Here is a 23,152-nt window from a genome sequence, read left to right as displayed (position 1 = left end):
AGTTGGCCTGAGCATCCTTCCCTTCACTCTGAGCTGAGGTTTGCCTGCCGGCCCCTGCCTCTAGGGTGGCTTGCCCTTCCCCCAGCCCCAGTTAGTTAACCCTGGAAAGTCTCGGGTTGTGGGACCTGTCCTGGTGCCTGGGGCACTGAGCCCTCCTGTGGCCTCTTTGCCCACAGAGATGGCAGGTTAGTTCCAGTGGGACCCTTCAGGCTGTCTCTATCCGGGCCCTAGCTGTCTCTCTGGGGGGGGCGGATGGCTGGTCCCTGTCTCTTGGGCTCACCCCGTAGGTGACTTCCTCCATTGCTCAGCTGAAAACCAGTCTCTGCATGATTCCCTTTTTCTCTGGGTCCAGCTGTCTGTGAACACGTCTGGCAGCTTCAAGATCTCTGGCCTCTGGTCCTTGAGCCACAGCCTCAGGCTGGGTGTACACGCTTCATAAAACTGTTCCAGCATTATCAGCTTAAGCAGGTCTTCTGCGGTCTGGGCTCCGACCCCGTACACCCACTTGCAGCAGTATTGCGCCAGGCAGGAGGCCATAGCTACATAGGTCTCCCGTGGCTCCTTCTGCATGCCCCGGAACTTCTTCCTGTACATCTCAGGGGTTAGCCCAAACTTATGCAGCAGGGCATCTTTGACCCATTCATAATCACCCTGCTGCAGATTCTCCAGCTGTCTGAGCACCCCTGAGGCCTCCTGATCCAGCAAGGGGGTGAGCTGCTGGAGCCGGTCCACTGCGGGGGATCTGGTGTAGTTCACAGTCCCGCTCAAAGGAGCTAAGGAACCTGTCCATGTTCCCCATGTTTTTACATTGGGCCAACACGAGCTTCTCAAAGCGTGTGGCCGCCCCGGGTCCCATGGGGTCCTCCCCACTCACCACAACTGGGGCTCCTTGGCTTCTCCACTCTGCCATGGCCAGCTCATGCTGCTGCTGCCTCTCTCGGTCCTGGTGCTCCTCCCTATGATCGTCTAATTCTTTAGCCTCAGTTCAATCTCCAGCTGCCGCAGCTCTGCTGGGATAGACCCTGCTCTGGATGAACCGTTGCTGGTGGAGCATGGCCTGGTGGGCACCGCGTCTGTCTGGTGGACTCCAGCCCTCCCTCTGGTCTGAAAGCCTGGGATGCTCTCAGGAGGTGTCTGGCTGCTCCCTGCTGGGACAGGATCCAGGCCCCTGGACCGGTCTCTCTCTTCCAACTGGGTAATCAGCTGGGCCTTGGTTGCTTTCCCTATGGCCAGGCCCCTCTCTCTGCATAGCCGTACAAGATCTGCCTTCAGGAGTTGGGCGTAGGCCATCTCCCCGCTGATTCCCGGGGTGTAGACTCACCGACCGAATGCTGCAGCGCCCCACAACTGCCAGGAGTCACTTCACTCTGCCTCTAGCATGCCTGGCTCTTGCACGCCCCTTTCTTTCTACTGCTCCTTGTCACTCACTGCTGGAAACGCCACCCATGGGGTGCAGTGCATCCCACCCGACACCACTGTGGCAGCGTTTCAGGGACCCTCCCCTCATCCTGCACCCCCGTAATGGCCAGATGAGACTCCGCCAGCCAGTAGAATAGAGAGGGTTTATTACTTCTCCAGGATACAGCACAGTGTAGGCTACAGGAGTCAGGGCCAGGATGCCTCAGATCCCTTGGGTTAGGGGGTCAATCGCCCCCTCACTCCTCAGCACTCAGCTTAGTCTGTTACCTTCATGTTTCCCAGCCAGAAACTGCCTCGCTCCCAGACCCTGCCCCCAAGCCAGGTTTTTGTTTCCACTTCCCTTCCTTTCTCTCTCCCCCTGGGAAGACCTTTGCTAACTGCCCAGGCTGGGACCAGGTGTCTGGGCCAATCCACATGTGGGTGAGTCAGTGGGAATCACACATCACAGCACAGGGGAACCTCGGATACAGAGCATACAGCCCCCCACTACATCACAGGGAGACAATATGATTCCATTCTTCAAGTGGTTATACAACCTCCTGGAATTCTCTGATGAGGAAGAAACAGACAGAACATGTCATGAAGGGTCCTGCTAAAAATCTGAATCTCTGTCTTCTGTGGGGAAACATTTTTCTAGAGTAAGCTGCGGTGTCATTTTCAGGGATTTCTGATGACCTAAAGCCAAAAATAAAACCCTGGACAGAAGTCAAGAGGGGGTGAGGACAAAAGGAACCAGAACAAGTCTTGAAGTTTCTTCAGGGATTAGAGCGTTCCAAACACGAGGGAGAAGGGAAACGGAGAAGAGCTGGGTTATACATCCTTAGTCAAGCATCCCTTGCATTGAGAGGGGCACTTTCGTATAGGGCACATCTACATAGAAGCATATTTTAGAATAACTTATATTACTCTCAAATAACAAAGAGCACGTCTATACTGCAAACCATTATTTTGAAATAATGTTGAGCTGGAGGACTTCTTACTCCGACTCCTGTAACCCTCATTTTATGAGGAGTAAGGGAAGTTGACGGAACAGTGCTCTTCATTCAACTTCCTGCTGTGCAGACAGCACCAAAAGCCCAATTAAGCTATTTCGACTTAAGCTATGCAACTGATGTAGCTGAAGTTGCATAGCTTAATTTGAGTTTTGCCTTGCTGTGTAGATGTACCCATAGATACAGGAAAAGGATTCTAGTATTTCAGACTGATCTTCCTACAAGTCATGGAGATCTCCCAGATGAATCTGTAAGATGGTAATGATGAAGAAATCTATGGAGGTGGCCCAAAACATGGCAAACTCATCTGGATTCAGACCTGCTCACACTGGGAAATGATGGCGGCGAACCCAAGCAAATCTTGAGTAAGTGCAGTGGAGCACACATGCAACCTAGTCACATGACGGCGGGCTGATGGTTTCCATGGTAGACAAGACAAAGTTTGATTTTTCTGACTGGTTTCTCCATTTCTCTTACTCTTTCTTCATTCTGAGTTATAGCTAGGGCAAGGACAAAATAAGCCATGATGGCTGATCAGCCAGTGACATGAACAACTTCTTGAAGCAAGGCAGGAAAAAATGCAAAATTAACCTACAGGGACCAGAGGAAGGGGCAGAACCATGTGCAAATATCCCTCATTCAAACTGGCACCTCCCCATCCGACTGACAAGGAACAGAACAAACCCCATTTGTCTGTACCAGAGGCTTGTGCTCCACAGAAACGAACACTTCCTATTTTGGACCCGAACGTGTTAAATTTACCTTTAAATCTCAATAGGACACCTTGCCTACAGCGATAACATGCAATGCTCACCTGTCTGGACATAAAGAGATGTAGAGCAAGATGAGAAGCACCGCTCCTACAATAGTGGCCAACAACGATCTCATCCAGGAGCTAAGCTGGCAGAAGTTACAGTACTGGACAATGGTGATGAGAATCGCACAACACATAAACATGGTATACTGCAATGAAGAGAAAGAATGACAGGTTAGCCTGTTCTTGTCCGGTAGAGCCCCTACACATATAGATCCCAGTGTAAATAAGGCATTTAATTATCTGAATGGTGAGAACTCAATTTCCACTTTCAAGAAAATGATCCATACCCTAAATAATCATGTATATTGCCTTTTCAATTAACAAACAGCACTACACATCTAGAAAAGTTCTTGCTGTCCAAAAGCTAGTAAGCTTCCACCATAGATAATTTGTCATAGTTTTCAATAGTAAGAATTCCATCTTCAGTTTACCTTTGTACTCAGTTCCTCCTATTCAAGCCATTAAGTTTGAGCATCCACAGATTACCATCATATACTCAATTATGCTCCTAAGGCTACTCATTAAATCACACTGGTGTTTTAAATTGGATATAAAATTATACTTCCGGGTTGAAAACATAACATCTGTTGAGTCCCAGAAACTCTGTCAAACTAGCTGGCCCTAATAATATATTTTGCAGGATATTATTATTCCACTAAGTGCTGCACTCAACATGGATAATTATTCCTTTGAGGAACAAAAGTGGGCAGAAGTTTAACAAAATGTTAATTGATGCTCTGTGAAACTGGTATTTGTGCCAAGCTAATGGGGTGGTTCTCCATTCTTCCCTTCTGTTCCAAGTCTCAAATCCTAGAATCTCAGAAAACCTTCCATTAGGTCTTTACTAGATAGGTAAATTGAAGTACAAAGCAGAGGCACTGTGAGAAATATCTTAATTTCTCCAGAATGCCACACGGCAATAATCAACTGCTAAAGTCCAGCTTACGTGATGTACTAATGAGGGCCGTGTTAGGAAAATCAATGAAGAGACAACATTAATTTAGTGAATGTCACAAAAATGTACTGCAGGTCTTACTCTCCTTAACATCGAGTGTGCCGCTCTCTATGGATTCTGGTGGGTGGAGTGGGACACCATTGCTTTGCTTTACAATTGTGTTGAAAATCTGAAAAGCTTTATTATGTTTTCTGGGGTACCACAACAGTTGAACTAAGTAGCAAGGCCACATTATAATTAGACACACAGTTTATCCACAAAAGGCAAACTAGTAAAATTTGCATAACTGACATTTTTTAAACCATGCTCACAGTTTTTCAATAACTAAGAAATAGCTAAGCTGATTTTTTTTAAAGTCTGTACATAACCTCATTTAAATTTATTCTTTCCCCCACTTTCAAGTGTCCTAAAGTGGCAGGGCATTGGTGCTCACATCAAGTGAAGCCCCAGCATGAAGCCAGCCTAGAGAGGGTCAGGAAGTGTCGTGTTTTACTACGTATGCATGGCTTTGGAAAGTTTTTTTTAATTATTATTATTTTACATAAAGGGAGGGTATATAATGCTATTAATTAAAAAAAACTTTGCAAAACCATGTCATAGTAAAATATGGCACTTACCTGACCCTCTACAGACTGGTTCCCTTTTTCCAGAGCTCCATGCTTGCTGCAGCATCACCGAGCACAGGGCCAGCTGGAACATCTCTTGGAGAGTGAACCAACAACCCACTGACTCTGGGGGACCTGAAACAGGACCAAAAAAGGAAGGTTCATGAACAGTTATGTAATGAATACTATTTCTACTTGCTAGTATGTGGGGCATTCAGCACATACGACCTAAAATTAAGAGGGGACGAGGACCCACAAATTCCGTTGTTATTTTTACTGTATTTTCAAAATATTTAAGAGGGGCTCCAGTACTAGAGGGAACAGGCCTATGCAAAATAAGCAGAAGTCAGGCCCAGTGTTACTTGGGTTTTGTCACTGTATATATGATAGGCTGTTCTCCAGCAGTCAAAAGTGCTATTCCAGGTGTCTTCGGTACTCCTGCCTAAACTGCAGACACTGAATTCCAGAAAAATCTCTGGTCAGGGAATTAATTCTACCAGTTCCCCAGGACTATCCACACAAAGTTACCCAGAGTCTCCTACAATTCTTAATAGGACATGCCTTCTTACAGCATCCTTTAACTCTGCAAATAGAGCCATTTTTTATTTCAGGGTTCCCTTTCCTTAACTTTGATCACTGCCTCCAGACTGTGTCCACTGCTGGGCAGCCAACTATCACTGCCTCTCTCATCTATCTTCCGGTAGTCCCACAAAACTGATTGGAGTGTGACTCAGTTTACCTATCCCTGTTGCAGGCTTGTTGCTGTTCCTTGAACACAGCCAGTTGCCTCTGCAAAGCTCCCAGCTCAGGACCCAATAATTCAGGAACAATGGTTGGTGTAATCTGATCCTCTATTCTCTGGAATGCTCTCATCTGACTCTTCTAATCAATGCAGAATCTGTGGGCCTGGCTCCCCCACCACAGTCTAAGACTAGCACACACCTCCATCTTCCCAGGGTTTCAAGCAGGCCAATATCCCTCAGCATCTCCTGACTGTCCCTTAGGCTTACCTCCAGAGCAGAATGGAGTCCTTTCCGGACGCCTAGCCCTCTAACAGGCCCTTCCCAGACAGAGGGAACTAATTTTATTCTCTTTCCTACCTCTTCAGCTAACCTTTCTCCTCTTTTAAATCTATCCCCTCCCCAGGTGCACACAGTGAGACTACCAGCCCTCTCAGACTCCTTTTGGTGCCAGCGTGGGCTGCATATGCCATCACAGATTCACAATTCTACAATCGGTTCAATGAGGAATAAAAATTCATCTTTAAATGAAAAAAAAACCATAGCTTTAATATGCTGGACACAGTCACTTACATGCATGTTGGTTTCAAAGTCAGAGGTGAAATGTGAAAAAACTGCAAGAGCTGGGAGGGAAACTAGGATTGCACCGATGAAATGTCGAGGCAGCCAGCCAGAAATCACCTCCAGCAGGCGCTTAGTACAAATCATCACCTCCTCCAGAAAGAATGCCATTCTGGAACAAAAATTAAAGCACAAAACAAGATTTTTTCCCCCCCTCTCTAATGCATCACTTAACCAATCTCATTTATCTATAATATGGTCAGTCCAGTTAATGTTGCATTCCTAATCAGAGTATAATTCCATGTTATTACTCACTCATAACTTTCTGAAACAATCCATCTTTGGCAAAAGATGATTCTTCTTTTTTTTTTTTTTTTTTTTTTTTAAGTGCTTGAAGAAAATCTCTTCTATAACTTGGAAGATATGAGTGTGTGGAAAAATAACATTTTTCCCCATTTACAAAAAAAAGGGTTATTTTATAAAGTAAATAGTTTTGTAAGTAAAAATATTATTTAAAATAATATTAAGAGCATTGGAAAAGTGAGAGTGTGCATAGAGAGCAAACAACTCTGTTAATTAGTTAGCTGCAGACTTGAACACAGTTTGGGCAGATGCTTTTCTAGCATTTTGAAGTCGCCGGAACTCGCTTTCCCAAAGCCAGACAGCTTGACAGAAGCTGCCCTCTGAAATCCACAGCAATTCTTCTATAGCATCAGGCTCAGTTCCTGCTTAATAATGAGGAATGGGAGGAGAGTGTGGGCTCATAGCCGGCTGCCTCGTGGCTGACTGGATCAGTAGGACCTCGGTACATAAAAAGAGGTCGTGCTGAGCACTTTGGGAGGCCAGCTGGCAGCTCACACACTTTGCCAGCAGCCCATTTGCATCTGCTATTGCAAACGCCAATGTGGCTGGCACTGCACAAAGCACTCTTGAGGGAGGAACGGTCCTTACCTCAATTGCTTACATGTTAGAGGCCCAATCCTCTCAAGTGCTGAGTGAACCATGTGGGGAAGCAGAACACTGTGTGGGGAAGTTTATCCCTATGAAACACAGGACTCCTTTTACTCTGATTTTTTATTAATTGAAAAGAAAAAAAAACAAAAAACATCGCACTGCCCACAGAACAAACGGCGACAAGGAGAGAGTCCTGTCCACACAATACAGAATTTGACAGAATCCCAAGTGATCTAACTGGACTACCGCATTTTTGGTGGTACGCTAATTGTGCATCACTAAAGCATTCAAACCCAAGTGCATCTGTTTTTAAATTGCTACCTCACACTACTCCTGCATTCTTTAAGATCACATTCAGTTACAGGAGAGAAAGAGACAGACTTTTTATAGCTTAACACCAGGAAAGACCATATTTGGAACCATAGCTTGGGAAAATTCACCAAGTGTATCAGATTTTAACTGTTACAAAGTTTCATGTGGTGAGACTTACAGTTACTATACCTGAGACTATTCATATTTTAGAGACTGAACAAAAATTAGGTAGCCCAATCATTGGGGCAGAGGTTCACTTTAAGTATCACAGAAGTTTATGTCAAGTACTAAAGCTACATACCCTTGAATTGCTTAATTCTAGTGGCAAGCAGTGCAAGTAAAACAGATTTAGGATCCACTGGAACAGGATGAATAGTTCTGGTTAAAAATTCCTTTATAAATGTTTTCATCTTAAATACTAGACGTGGTAGACATGCGGACTGGGGGGCTGGTGGAGCAGAAAGTCAGAACTTACATTCTTGGGGGACTCTAACACTGTGTTTCCATACTTTTTAGGGAAGTTTTGTTTGTTGTATCACTTTAATTTCAAGTTGCAGAAGTAAACTTTTGTGGTTTTTGTGAGAAAACGACAATATCCTTTTAAGGGGGTGAGCTGCTTTTTTTTTTTTTTTAAACTTCAGCTTAATAAAGCTTTTGTTTCTCTGGGAATGCATACAGCACTACAGATAGAGCCAGAGTGAATTATGGGTAGGAAAAGGACGAGGAGGGGAAAATTTGTAATATTCCAGTGCCTCATAGGAGGGAGCTAATCGGCTTTTTAAACTCCAGTGGAAATTGGATTTTCCAGTTTAGACTAACAAGTGTTTATCCAAGAAAAATATATAACTACAAGTCTTTACTTTACATAGTAAATAAAGATATTTTCCAACAAAGAGTCTGACAAGAGAAAAAAAATGCAGAAGGCAAAATAAAACAAAATACAGCTGGTCCCCGAGTTACAAATACATCAACTTACGACTGTTCGTAGTTACGACCAACTCCCATTAAGTGCATTACAGCTGGTCCCCGAGTTATGAACGCGATCCGTACTTACGAACAGCGCGGTCACATTTAAATGAATGGGGTCCGACTTACAAACAGATCGAGTTATGACCAAGTGTTTGGTATGTAACTCGTTCGTAAGTTGGGGACTGGCTGTACTCAAGTTATATACAGGATTATCTTAGCTTTATGCCCCTGGAGTTAATGGATAAAATCCCAATGACTTCAATGGGAACAGATTTAGATTAATGCTGAGAACATTGGAGAATCCCACCCTAAATTTATTTATCTGAAAATAAAATTAATTTCCTGACAAAGTATTATTATTATTAAATTATTAAAGTTTATGAGGGTGGAACATGGAGAGCTGAGAGTGAAAATTCGGCCCCCATCATGGGTTGCTTAGACCTGTCACCCCTTCCCAGCTGCTTTTCCAGCCAACGTGTTACAAAACTCCTTAAGAACACAAGACTCCTTAAGAACACAAGAACAGAAATACTGGGTCATACCAGTGGTGTAATAAGAGTTTCTATATTTAAATGATTGCTACATCTCTGTCACATTTTATTCTTCACTTCCATGGTACGATAGGGCAGCATCACTGCTGCAACTGACACCAAGAAAGAGTGTAACTTCTCTCCCAAGCAGCAAGTAGAGGCCAGTGTTAGAGGTAGGACACCAGACTTTGATCCAGTATGGCAAATCCTGGTAAATCATAATGCACTACAGCAGGCAGAGAAAGATTCAATATGTACAACATTCTATTTTTAATTAAAAGTACCTCAAATTGTCTTTACTCACTGCTGAGTTGTGGATAAAATAGCATCTTCCCTCTCTCCCACCCTCCAACCTTGTTTCTAAACCCCACCAACTGGGAGATCAAGTTCCAGAAGTTGCTTTAAAACAGAAGTTTTCAAGCCAGCCACCATTTCGGTTCTTTTAGGAGCTGTGACCCCAGCCATTTCTCATACTCTGATTCACTCTATTTACCTAATTGAGACGATAAGAGACAGCACCTCTAGTAGGATGGCAATGATGAACACCACAACTGCTGCAGGCGGGGGAGGGGCTGGGGCCATCCCATGTTTCAGGAAACAAGTGATTGAGAGTATGAGGAAGACTGTTGTGGAGAGGAACACGTCCAGGAGTGAACTGAAGGTAGCACTGGCAAACGTCTTCACAGGAGCATTCTTTATAACCTGTTTGAAATATGGGAGGTAGTGGTGAGAAGTGGACGAGAACATAAATAAGTTTTTCCATGCTTGATTATATTGTACAACACACCATATGCACGTCTAAAACAAATAGAAAGAATACACAGCACTTTACCACCTCAACACTTGGACATAATACTGGAAGACCGCTGTGAAAGGAACATACCTCTTCCTGATAGCTGGTCCTGTAAGCCATCTCCAAGTCCCCATCGAGGAAGTTCAAACTAAACTTGTTAATAGGTGGTTTAAAGAAATAGTCTTTCATCAGACTAAAGAGAAGAGAGAGCTAAAAATTAGAAAATGTACAGCATGATGACCAACATTACACAAGAGCAGGTGAATACAGATTAAATGCATGGGGCAGATTTGCTTCCCATACTGTTTTTAAATTATGTAGCTAGTTTTTTCTTACCTGTCTTCTTTAATCACATCCACAAAATGAGCATCTGTCTTCTCTCTGATGTTTTTGAACCTTAGTGGAAGGAGTGCTGACTGGTCCAAACTCACTCCTACCCACCTTCCTTTCTCTTGTAACATCTCATAAAGTGATGTCTGACTGTTGCTCAGCTTCTCTTCCTGTGGTGGACTCAGAAGTCCATTCTGGGTCTTTGGACTGCGTCCTCCAGGAGTCTGCTTTATTGCAAGGAGAAATAAAGCGAGTGAAGGCTTAAGTATGTGAGAAAACACAGACAAGCAGCACAGAAGTTTGAACCTGATGATATTCTAAACAAAAAGAGCTCTCAGCTATGCCTGCAACTGTTTTTATCATTCCACACTGATGTAACAGACATTCCGTATCTCAGAATGACTCATTGACAGACTGACAGTCCTGGAACTTTATTATATTAATAAGGTGAGAAGGGATGATTGTGATTTTCTAGCCTGACCTTCTGTGTGTAACAGCCCATAGGACTTCCCTGAATTAATTTCTGTTTTAATTAGAGAATATCATTTAGAAAAACATCTAGTCTTGTTTTAGAAGTTGCCAGTGATGGACAATCCATCACAACACTTTGTAAGTCATTTAAATGGTTGATTACCCTTATTGATAGAAATTCATGTCTCATTTCTAGTCTAAATTTGCTAAGCTTCAACTTTCAGCCACTGGATTTTGCTATACTTTTGTTTGCTAGTCTGAAGAGCCCTCTATTAGCAAAGGTTCTTTCCTCCTAGTATTTGATTGAACTTTCTCCTCCCAAACACTCCACTGCGCTTTCACTCATCAACTCCTTCCTCCACACTGAGCTAACAGAAGGGCAGCCTTTTTAAACCAGTCTCAACTGATTCTTAATTGGCTCCCATGTGTTCTGATTAGTCTGAATCCCTTGAGTCTGGAAGTCTCCTAATTGGTTCCAGATGTTTTAATTGGCCTGATCACTCTGATTGATTCTAGCAGGTTCCTGCTGGTTCTGGATCAGCCCTTGTAAGTCTACAACTGGGAACAGGGACCTATTTAATCTAGGACTAATATATTTCCCTTCAATTACTCTCCTGTAGCCCTCTGACCTGACCCTGTCACAGTACTTAGACCTTTGTAATGCATTTGACTTGATACCACACAATATTTTGATGATTTAACTGGAACAATATAGAATTAGCATGGTACACAGACAGATGGATAGAGAGCCAAATGCACATTTCCAAAATATATAGCAAGATTTTTCTTATAATCACCCACTAGAAAATACAACAGGCATATTATCCAAGGTTGCACAGTCCTCTTCTAAGCAGGGACAAATGAAGTTCTGCTGAAAATGCCAACAGCTGATACATACTAGTGATCATAACCGCTGCTACCACTTCTGCAGCTGCTGTGGTGGAAAACTCAAAGAAAAATTCAGCCTGTGTGGAGGTTGGTTGTTTCAGAGTTTTTGGTGGTTTGTGGTAGGTGGCACTTAAACAGAAGCAGATGGGCGTAAAAGTATCCTACACATATCACCTCAGCATTTTGAGATGACCAACAACATCTTTCCTTTGAAGTAACTGCCTCCTGATGTGCTGAGGATTGAACAGGAATTGGAATTTCCTGTAGCCTCTTTGCTCTAACTCCCTCAGAGCGAGCGATGGTAGAGGTGTAGTACAAGCTCCACTGAGGTTGCATTCACTGCCCTTTCTGAGTTTAAAAGATGTCTCTGCTGATTTATAATCCAAAGACTGTGTTAAGATTATGCATGGTAAACAAAAAAATGTGGGTCTGGAAATTAATGAACAAAAACTGGTGTGTCAGAAATTAGGCCTAATTAGTGAATACAATAATGTGGTGATGGGCTCTTCCACCTATCATTCTTTCTGTGGGCGTGTAGCAAGATAAAAGGAGGACCACACACTTTTGCTCCAGCTCTGGAGGGAGAGGGACCTAACTGCCTCCTAGTGAGATGCCAGTGACAGAGCTGTGCTGGGGAAAGGCAGGGAGCTCCAGCCTAAGTAATCAAAATGAAAATGAAAGTCAAGGGCTGTGTCTACACTGGCACGATCTTGCGCCAAAGCAGCCGCTCTTGTGCAAAAACTTGCTGCCTGTCTACACTGGCCGTGTGTTCTTGCGCAAGTAAACTGACATGCTACTGTATAAAATCAGGGCTTCTTGCGCAAGAACTATGATGCTCCCGCTCAGGAATAAGCCCTCTTGCACAACTGTTCTTGCGCAAGAGGCCAGTGTAGACAGGCAACATGAATTTCTTGCGCAAGAAAGCCCTATGGTTAAAATGGCCATCAGAGCTTTCTTGCGCGAGAGCGCGTCTACACTGGCATGGATGCTCTTGCGCAAAAGCACGTCCCTTGTGCAAAAGCACATGCCAGTGTAGACGCTCTCTTCTGGAAGAGTTTTTGCACAAGAACTTTTCTGCAAAAGAGTTCTTGTGCAAGAAGCTGCCAGTGTAGACGTAGACGTACATAAAAAGTGCTTCAGCTCTGATGCCCAAAAATTCTGAATTCTGAAATTGGCTCTGCTGCTTACCAGTTATACGGAAGTGAAGAGGAACCCGGTACACAACGAGACAATTAGAATTGATACAGAGAAGTCAGGTGTGAGAGAGCTTAAGTTACCTTGGTATTATTTTTATGTTCATCCTGACAGCCATTTTGAATAGCTCCTTCCTCTATACTGACATCACTGTTGGGTGCGAATGTAACACTACATGAAGGACACGTCTGCAAGAAGAGAAAAAGGATTGAAAACAAATATTCAGTTATCACCACAATTTCATGCATTTCACAAGAGACACATTTTCATTGCCACCAGCAGACTCAGAACTGTACATTGTCAGGCCCTCCCATACTTTATGAAAATCGGCTTATGAATATGCATCACGTGACATATCATTTTTAAAATACAATCTGCTGAATGTGTGTATTCTATTTCAGAGCATTCCTCATTCCTGTATGAGAAGTTAGAAATAAGAACTGTGGGATTGTTTATAAATCTTGACGCGCAAATGAGGGCCATTTGTAATTTCCTGGAGACATAATGGCCTGGTGTTCAAGAAAATGATCTATAAATGGGCTTGTTTTTCCTCGAAGCCCAAACTGTGGTTAATCCTAAAATGACACGCATCCAGGCCTCCTGATGCTGGAACTTATTTTGGATCTTGTACTTTTACACTCAAGGTGAGAAGTCTGAAGTTTGAACATAAAGAATTCCCATTTTGGTCAAAAGGGCGATAGGGTTGAGAAACCAAACAATAGGGCTATGTCTACACTCGCAGCTTCTAGCGCAAGGAATACGCAAATGAGGCTAAGCGTGGAATATCGCCGAGCCTCATTTGCATACCTAATGAGCCGCCATTTTTGCAGAAGAGGCTCTTGCGCCAGAAGGAGCTATCTACAGTGCCCCCTCTTGCACAAGAAAAACACTCCTGTGCAATGCCATTATTCCTGAAAATAATCAGCGAAGCAAAATTGCGCAAGACGGTTTTTGTTGTGTAAGAAGGGGCAGTGTAAATAGCTCCTTCTGGCGCAAGAGCCTCTTCTGCAAAAATGGTGGCTCATTAGGTATGCAAATGAGGCTCTACAATATTCCACACTTAGTCTCGTTTGCATATTTCTTGCGCAAGAAGCCACAAGTGTAGACATAGCCTAGGTGTGATTGCCAGACACCAGGAGACCCCTGCTTGCCAACCAAAATGCTTGCTGGAAACATCTACGTCTGAACAGGGAAAGGATTGGGCCCAAGGTAGGAGGCTGCCTTGCTTGTTAAAGAGATAATAGGGTAAGAATTTGCATCCAACAAGTTTCTTAGTGTATTAGAATTAGCTTGCATGTTTTGTTTATTTTGGATGAGTAATTTACTTGGATCTGTTTTCACTTGCAATCGCTTAAATCTTAGTTTTTATACTTGCTAAAACATGTTTTGTTTAGTATAAAAACACAGTGTAAATAATTGTTACCAGCAGAGGGAGGAGCAACCACAGTGCATGTCTCTCACAAGCTCACTAACTTTCAACGAGCTGGGGCAGAGAATTGTGGGGCATAAGAGGGGGTGAGGAATGTGGGCTCTGCAAAGGAGTTTGGGTGCAAAGAGTGGGCTCTGTGCTGGGGCAGGGCATTGCCATGCAGAAGAGGATATGGGCTCTGGCTTGGTAGTGCTTACCTTGGGGCTAAAGCAACTGGGTCATCCCTCTGGCAGCATCTCCTAGGCAGGGACACCAGGATGCCTCCACGTGCTGCCCCTGGCCAAAGGGAGCTGTGGAGTCACTCAGGAAAGGGCAGAGCATGGAGATCCCCAGCCACAAGCACCAGATAGCCACTTCTGGGCGTGGTGCAGAGACAGAGCAAATAGGAAGCTTGCCTTACCCCCGCTGCATTACCAGCCTTCTGATGTGGAAGAAATGCTGAGAGTGAGGCAGGCAGGTAAGAAGGGAGAGGAGGAAACCCATGTGGCAGTCAATTTTCAGAAGCCAGACACTAGGGTAATAAGAAGAACACATCAAGGAGCTCTGCATCCCTATGAGACTGGAAGATCTAGTCTTTAGTGGTTTGACTCCATCAGCTGGCTAGGAGGAACCGTAACACAAGTGGAAGGAGAGAATAATATTTTGTTCTCTACCAGTTTAGTTTTGAGATAGAAGAATATACAGTAACAATAAACAGAATCTACATTTCCTAGGCTACCTTTTCTTTCTTCTTAAGAATGCTTGTCATTTTCAGTACTCAGAAATTAATCCATACACTTGATTGCCCTTAGCTTTAGATAATCTGCACTACATTTCTAAAGCAAGCAGCTATCGGTGTACATCTATCTATTTTACAGCGACTGACACGGAGAGCGTCATGCAGGACTAACTGGCAATTTTTGACTGTACAGGGATTATTGTCTTCACTAGGTTTACTGATCTCTATCGCATATTCATGACCAGGATGCTAGATTACTAGATTTCACATAATTTGAAGGCTCTTGTGAGAAAGAGGAAGAAACAAGAGAGGGAGGAGGGGTCGGCTGAGAAAGGAGAGAATTTGACAGTGTTAAATCTGAAGCATGACTAGCTGTATTTCCAATCCTCAAAAAGAGAATAGCATAGCAGTAGCTCAGGGGTTAGAAATGAGCTAATGGAATGTGCCAAAGTACCTGTATACAGCACAGAAACATTTTCTTTTACCATTCAGTGGAGACTGTTCAAAAAGGAATTTGTTAATTTGTCTAATCTCAACTATCGATACTTTAAAATTATTTGTTCAGCAGCACATCTGAAAACTAAACATGATTTGTGGGGTGCGTGGATAAATCTCTTTGAATGGTTTTCATTACTCAGACCACACTACAGGCAGTCCCCAAGTTACGCGGATCCGACTTATGTCGGATCCGCAGTTACAAACAGGGCCCTCCCTCTCCCTGGTCTCCAGCAGACCAGGGAGAGGAAGCAAAGCGGCGGAACACGCGGGCAGCGGACAGCCCAGACGCGTCTAGCCTGTCCGCTGGTCGCGTGCTCCGCGGCTTTGCTCTGCTTTGCTCCCCGTCCCCCTGCTCTGCAGACCAGGGGGACGGGGAGCAAAGCGGCGGAACACACAGGCAGCGGACAGCCCACACCAGGGGGACGGGGAGCAAAGCAGAGCAAAGCTGCGGAGCACGCGGCCAGCGGACAGCCTAAACGCGTCTGGGCTGTCCGCTGCCCGCGTGTTCCGCCGCTTTGCTCCCCGTCCTCCTGGTCTGCAGACCAGGGGCACGGGGAGCAAAGGAGAGCAAAGCCGCGGAGCACAAGGGCAGCAGGACAGCCACGGCGCGTCTGGGCTGTCCCGCTGCCCCCGTGCTCCGCGGCTTTGCTCCGGACGCCTGTGGCACAGCAGCTGGGGCACTGCCGGTTGGTCCCGTAGCGCCGCTCTGGGCACTACTGGACCAACCCAGCGGCACCCCAGCTGCTCTGCCCCAGGTGTCCTGATTCAGCCACTGCTGGTCAGTTTCTGCAGTGGCTGAATCAGGACGCCTGGGGCAGAGCAGCTTGGGTGCTGCTGGGTTGGTCCAGTAGCGCCGAGGAGCGGCAGCGCTACTGGACCAACCCAGCAGCACCCCAGCTGCTCTGCCCCAGGCGTCCCCAAGTCAGCCGCTGCTGAAACTGACCAGTGGCTGACTACAGGAAGCCCCTGCCCCGGGCTTTCTGGAATCAGCCGCTGATCAGTTTCAGCAGCAGCTGACTTGGAGATGCCTGGGGTTCTTAAGTTGAATCTGTATGTAAGTCAGAACTGGCGTCCAGATTCAGCCGCTGTTGAAACTGATCAGTTTCAGCAGCGGCTGAATCTGGACGCCAGTTCCAACTTACATACAGATTCAACTTAAGAACAAACCTACAGTCCCTATCTTGTACGTAACCCGGGGACTGCCTGTAACGTTATGAACAAAAAACAAAGCATCTGAGCAAGCAACAGAAGGTTTCTGTGATGGGGTGTTCACCTCGCACAGCATTAGAAAGGGTTAAAATAACTGCCCAGGCTTCAGCTAGGGGAGTAGCCAGGGAGCAAAGAGTTGATTAAGGGAGGCTCAGCTGGCAGGAATAGGCTGGGTCTATAAGCCCAGGATCTGAGGGCAGGGACTCCCTGAGGAGGAGTGCTTGAGAACTACAGGGAGGTAATCTGCAGTCTCTCTCTGGGAAGAGGATGGAGGCAATGGTTTTGGTACTGGTACTCTCAGAGAAGGGGTGGGAGCCACACCAGGAAGAGTAGGAATCAACCCATGAAGGAGCATTGAAGGCAAAAGGGGTAGAGGCCAGAACTACTGAGCTGAGGGTCCCTGGACTGGAACCCAGTGTAGCAAACAGGCTCAAGTTCCCCTACTGGCCTCTGGAGAAGTAGCACCATCAAGATTGTCTGGGACTGTTTGTATAGAAAAGGGAAATATGGCGGCTGGATCATGAAGAGGAGGCTGCAGTTCCTGGCGTGAGCTGGGTCAGAAGGGTGGAAGGAAGACAGGAGAGGCACCACCTGAAGGGAGTGTGCCAACTGGCTGAGCTAATCCCCAGGATAGCCAACAGGAGGTACCACTTCGGTGAACTGACCCAGTCACAGTCTCTTTTATCTCTATGCCGATAACCTGCTTCATATCTCTACGGCTCTAAAAATACTTTGTACGCATTGAAACAAAACAAACAAAATAACCCCAACAACGACCAACCCTAACCTTGGGTTTCTCTGAGTGTTTGAGAGTCTTTGCCAAATCACCAATACTCTCAGCGGATGGTGCTCCCTGTATCTTGGTTCCATCTCCTGCCTCCAGGCCAGGAACTAATACCTGTGAACAGCTGCAATGGGATTCCTTCAGCTTCTTACCAGATATCAGGTAAGTCTTTAAACCTGCGGGGGGAAAAAAATCATACATTTAGAAAGTCATGTATGGAAGCAATTCTTAATTTTCATTCTTTGATTTCTTAGATATACAATATGGATAATAGGATTTCCACACCCAATAAACATCAGGACTCAATGATACAAACCTCAAAAATTTGGATAATATTAGTTTTAAGATGCTGGGAGTTACATTTTTCTATCTGAAATATACCATGCTGGGAAATCCAAATAGTCTAGAATGACCATAGAGATGGTTGAAGGATGCATACTTTATTCTGCTCTCTCTCTCTTGTATTCATTCAGACAAATCTATGGCCTATGCATGGGACTAGAAGTCAGACTGGCTGGAGCAGCCCATATCGGTCCCATAGTGCACAGGGTCTGTTCTGGACAGCTAGAGTGCCCCTGCCAGCAGCGGGCACTGCGGGGCTGGAGCAACCCCCTGCCCAGAGCAGGTGGGGGAGCTGCTCCAGCCCCTACCACTTAACCAGAACCAGTAAGCCTTACTCATTATGGGTGAGGCTTACTCGTTAACTGTTTAACCTTCACATCCCTAATACACATGCTAGCAAGACCAAAACTAGCAGTTAAGATGTGGCATCATGGGCTTTAGTGCATGCTGCACAAGCCTGCCAGAACTCTTCGTATGCCTACTTAAACTTCAGGCAGACCTCTGACTGCAATGTAGACATACTCTAACTCGTAAGCTGAGAATTGGTAGAGACGCACTAGCAATTGAGAGATGTTTTTGCCATTCTACAGTTGGGTGTTTGGACATGTATATGTTTTATTTAATAGTACATACATTTATATAGTTTGTCCAAAAATTTGTTTAAAGTAAACGAGGCTTAACAGAAACTCATTTTGGTATCTAACCATCATTTTATGCACTTCATTACAAAAGCTATTTGATGTCCATACTGAGAGGATCAAATTATTTACAGTAGACTCAGTTACTTATGAATACTATGGGTTTCTGACTGTAGCCTATCTACTGATTCCGAGGTAGAACTTGCTTTCCCTCCTGCTCCAGCCAGGTTGTTCACTAGCTCACAGACAATTATGCCCTTACAGGGGTTCATCTGCATATCACTACTCTGCACTTTGACACCAGCTCCTGGAAGACTTGTATTGATAGACACACACTTATTTGCCACTGTTTTAACTCATCCCAGTTATCAGTCAGCTCAACAAAGAACTCATCACAGTTATCAGTCAGCAAGCAATTACACTTTTATTATAGCTTTGCAGCACAAACTCACTTATCCACTGAATTTATTCTCTCTTATTTTAAAAGTCCCCTTAAACTTGTTGGGCTCATTTATTATTTGCCTGTCCAATGCTTTTCTTTCCCCCCCCCCCCCCAAAAAAAGCTGCCCCCTCTGTTTTCTATGTTATGGCAGTATACTATTATGTTTTTATAACAGAACAGAAACAAATACAATGTTATACAGTATTTGAGTTCTTTGACAACACTTATGTATACATATTATGTAAATACAATTATCTCCAGTTTGAGTTCTGCATCCATCGAAAAAAGGAAAAGCCTGTACTGCAGTAATTGAAAACTTGTTTGTAAAAGCAATGTCTCATTTCTTCACAACCCTTAACCGCAGTGGATTGTGATTCCTCTATTCCAACTCCACCCTTCGTACTTCCTATATGGGGCAAACCTACTAACCAAAAGCAGTTTTGGGCACCAAGTATTCTCACACACAAGCTTTTGTCCCTTATGTTTTAATTCTAAGGTCTAAGCAGGGTAGCCTAACCTATTAAAAAAACATCTTTGACCACCTTCTCCACCCTCCCAACGCCCATCACAAACACTAACCATGGAGCATAACATAACAAAATGTTTGATTCATTGCTAGACACACTATCACCACCATTCTGCAGTAAATGTTTTACTTTAATAATGTCAAAATTAATGGCACTATTCATATGCTTGAAGTGAATGAAGCACATGCGTTTGCAGGCTCAAGCCTTTAGGAAGTAAATTAGGTGCAATTCTTGTCATCATTTGAAATTTAACAAAAATGCTTTAAAGTCTTTGATCCTAGTACTTTCCTAGCTGACCTTTGTCACATTTATTTTTGTTTTTGTAATTAAGTCTCCGCTAGCCTAGCTAAATGATATGCACTTTGCTCTATTTGCAGTGATTCCAATTAAATTGCTTAGCAAGACAGTTTTTGCTATTAAGCAAATTAATTCATTTAATAAAAGCTGTTCATTTTATAAAATTTATGATTTCTTCAGATTGATAAATTGATGACACACTCAAGTCATTACAAAACGGTATCATTTTCTTTTTTCCTCCAATTCTAGCAAGTAACTACAGACCACATTTTGTCACGTGGAAGAAATAAAAAGGACAGAATATCTAAAATATTCACACCAATCAACAGACAGCAGGCTTAATCAGGTGAGTACCTCAGCGGTATTAAATTAATCTGCTACCAATAGGGGGCAAGGCTGTTATTTTATGTGTAACACAGCAAACATTTGGAGCAGTATTTGTGTATCCAGCTGCCCAACACAGCATATATGAATCAGTCCATCACAGTAAAGAACATGCTTTAATATGCTGCACTACTACATTCATAAAAGAAACCTCATAACATTTTTACTAAAAAAAATTCCTCCCTTATTTCGTCTGTTCATTTCTCTTCTACCAGATATATTTCAGTTCAAAGCTTTGTCCTGTGCAACTGATGAGAGCCACAGTGGGGATCTCTCTTCCTGCCCAACTATCACAAAAAATGGGATCAAACTGGACAAAGAGCACTTTCTAAGAGGTCGCAACTTGGACAAATGAAAACAAAATTTCATTCCCCAAATTACTCTTTCAGTTTTTTACCTTCAGATATTTCAGCACTAGAACAGCTTAATTACAAGAATATTATCAGGAAGACGCATTCTCCCATTCTCCTCTCTCATACTGCAAAAAGGCTGAAATGTTTTTACCTCAATATTACAACCCTCCCTCCATATTTCTGCAAAGATCCACTCTGGAACATTTCTACCCAAGGAGTGAACACTTTGTTAAATTATAGTGAAGGGGAGGGAGAAAGAAGGGTACTCTTTGCAATCTTAACTAATTAGTCACTGTCACTCTCAATGTAATATTAAATTGGGACTCTATAGTACATAAACTAATCTGTTTTGACAGCATGTTTGCATAGGTCTTGTGCCCTTTCTTCAGTTCTTCATAGTAAATGAACAAACTCTCAAATCTGAAGACTTATGTTCTATTCTGAAAAAATGTCATTGTCCTTCTGTCGTTTAGGATGAGTAGACAGTTCTCATACCCACAGTATGGAGAATAGAAAAAATGAAGTAACTAAAACATCCTGATTCTGCTGAAAACACCATGAATAAATGTTCTGCAATACACAGAATCATTTTTTCCTTGTGCAAGATTAATATTGGATTTGTAAGCAAAAACAGCGCTCTCAGAAGCCTGGAAAGCAGACATTACTATTACAAACAATAATTAAAAACAAAAAAGACTTCCTTTGTTATCTCAAAAGGAAGACTATAGATCCTGCAAAACCAGAATTACAGTAGTCTCTCTGGCTAGGTCTACACTACAGAGTTTTTGCGCAAAAACTTGCGGAGAATCCACACCTCAAGCGTGTTTTTGTGCAAGTAAATCGACAGAACAGAGGGGTTTTTCTGGGGTAGATATTCCTCTTTCTATGAGGCATAACTCCTTTTTGCGCAAAAGTTCTTGTGCAAAAAGGTGTGTGTGGATGGGCAACAGGGTTTTTTTGTGCAAAAACAGGAAAGAGGAAAGAGGAAAGAGGAAAAAGCACTGGTGCCCTGATAGCCATTCTGTAGATAGCTATCAGTGCTTTCTTTCGAGAGAGTGTCCATACAATGTACTCGCTCTCTTGCACAAGAAGTTTTTGCGGAAGATTTCTTCCGCAAAAAGCTTCTTGCACAAAAAGCCTGTAGTGTAGACATAGCCTCAGTGGGAAACATCCTTCTAACAGTTTTAAATGTGTCACTTTTCTGATTCATCCTGTGTTATGAGATAGGAAAAAAAAACTCCTGATCTTCTTTCTACAGTGTCCACTATTATATAAACTTTTAGCATGTCCTTTCTTGTTCATTTTTTTCAAAAACTGTCCCTCTTTTCAAAAACTGTTCCCTAATTGTTTCCACTGCACTTCTGTGAACCCTCTTTTAATGCTACAATAACCATTTTGAGAAAGTATGACCAATACTTAAAAGAGTATATAATAATGTAAGGAACAATGGGGCTGCATTAACGTTGCATTGGAAACATTAATTCTGGCCTTAACAGCCCAATGATCAAAGAAAATTTGTATTGGGAAGGTTTCTCTGATTTTCACAAGAAATTATATTTTGGATATAAGAAACCATCTTGATGAAAGTTCTGTCAAAATAAATAAGTTGTGTTCTGCCTGATCTGGAGTGCTGACCTGACACAGGGTCTCCCACAATCCAGATAAGTGCCCTAACCACTAGACCTCAGTGTCAGTTTCTCTCTCTGGCCCAATGAATATTTAATTGTTTCTACAAAGCGTAACAGCTCCCACAGACAGCTAAGAGCACAGATTTGATACTGGGTCTCCTATACCCCAAAGGAATGCCCTAGCCACTGGTTTAATTCTAGTTTCTGTCTTGCTTTTTTGACCAGAAATTTCTTCCTGGTCCTCAGAAAGTTTTTGGTGTTGATGAATCAGAATTTTCAGACAAAAATTCCAAATCAACTGCAATTTGAACTCTGTCACATACCTGTCCACCAAATTAACTCTTAATTCAAATCTCTCCTTAAAACACACTTCTCCACAGATACCTTTCAATGACAGCCAATCAATATGACAGATCTTTGATGTTAAATCTTCAGTCTATCATCTTCAGTCTCTCCATTTTATAAGCTGTCAGATTAATTTGAGATGGGACCATATCTTTTTTGCCACGTTTGTCCATTACACAACAAACTGTTAATGCTAAAGAACATTATGTATTAAATGAGAGTCTACAGCTTACCATTGTTGCAAAAAAAGTAAACATTCTGGGATGTATTAGTAGGAATGTTGTAAGAGAGACCCGAGAAGTAATTCTTCTCCTTTACTCTATGCTGATTAGCCCTCAACCAGGCCTGCCAATGGGGCGGGGTAAAAGGGGTAGTTGCCCTGGGCTGCTTTAAATTGCCACTGGAGTGCTGCACTGTGCACTCCAGTCAACTCTGAGGGTTGGAGGGAGAGGTGAGAGTGCTGCGCTTTGTCCCAGTCCCACCCCTTCCACCTCAGGCCCCCCTCCTTCTAGGGGACAGAGCTGGCCCATACACACACACCTTGCTCGGGGGCCCACGGAAGCTGTCAGCCCCCCTGGCCTCAACTGGAGTATTGTGTCCAATACTGGGCACCACGTTTCAGGAAAGAGATGGACAAACTGGAGAGATCCCAAGAGCAGCAAACAAAAATTAGACGTCTAGAAAACTCAACCTAGGAAGGAAGATTGAAAAACCTGAGTTTCATTAATTTGAAAAACAAAATAAGACAGAGATGGGATATGACTAGGGATGTTAAAAATGAAAATAATATGAAGTGTGTAACTGATAACATTTCTATTGGTTACATGATTAACCTCCCAGGGCTGCCAGGATTCCCAGACCGACAGGGCTGCCGGAGTTTTCAGAATTCCAGTGGAAGATATCAGCTACCCAATTAGACTCTTACATCCTGAGATATGATGCTAGTTTTCAAGTACATAAAAAGTTATTACAAGGAGTGAGGTAAGTTGGTCTTGGTAACCTCCGGGGATAGCAATGGGCTTAAATTT

General features: G+C 43.6%; 1 protein-coding gene across 2 annotated transcripts in view; it reads right to left on the bottom strand.

Annotated features, from left to right (window-relative positions):
- The window catches only part of ADCY9 (adenylate cyclase 9), a 98,009-nt gene that overhangs the window by 16,905 nt on the left and 57,952 nt on the right, over positions 1 to 23,152 (bottom strand). Inside the window, exons 2-8 of one of the 2 annotated variants that reach the window (XM_006130609.4) lie at positions 17,172 to 17,344; positions 12,614 to 12,718; positions 9,984 to 10,204; positions 9,738 to 9,840; positions 9,348 to 9,556; positions 6,102 to 6,261; positions 3,226 to 3,374 (exon numbers count right to left, since the gene is read on the bottom strand). In XM_006130609.4, the coding sequence (XP_006130671.2) occupies positions 3,226 to 3,374; positions 6,102 to 6,261; positions 9,348 to 9,556; positions 9,738 to 9,840; positions 9,984 to 10,204; positions 12,614 to 12,718; positions 17,172 to 17,344 (1,120 nt within the window). The remainder of the gene's footprint in view (positions 1 to 3,225; positions 3,375 to 6,101; positions 6,262 to 9,347; positions 9,557 to 9,737; positions 9,841 to 9,983; positions 10,205 to 12,613; positions 12,719 to 17,171; positions 17,345 to 23,152) is intronic. The other variant, XM_006130610.4, reaches the window with a different exon arrangement.

This window comes from Pelodiscus sinensis, chromosome 16 (genome assembly GCF_049634645.1).
Source record: "Pelodiscus sinensis isolate JC-2024 chromosome 16, ASM4963464v1, whole genome shotgun sequence".
NCBI classification, from domain to species: domain Eukaryota; kingdom Metazoa; phylum Chordata; order Testudines; family Trionychidae; genus Pelodiscus; species Pelodiscus sinensis.
The sequence above is the reverse complement of the archived record's forward strand: the minus strand, read 5'-3'. Positions and strand labels throughout refer to the sequence as shown.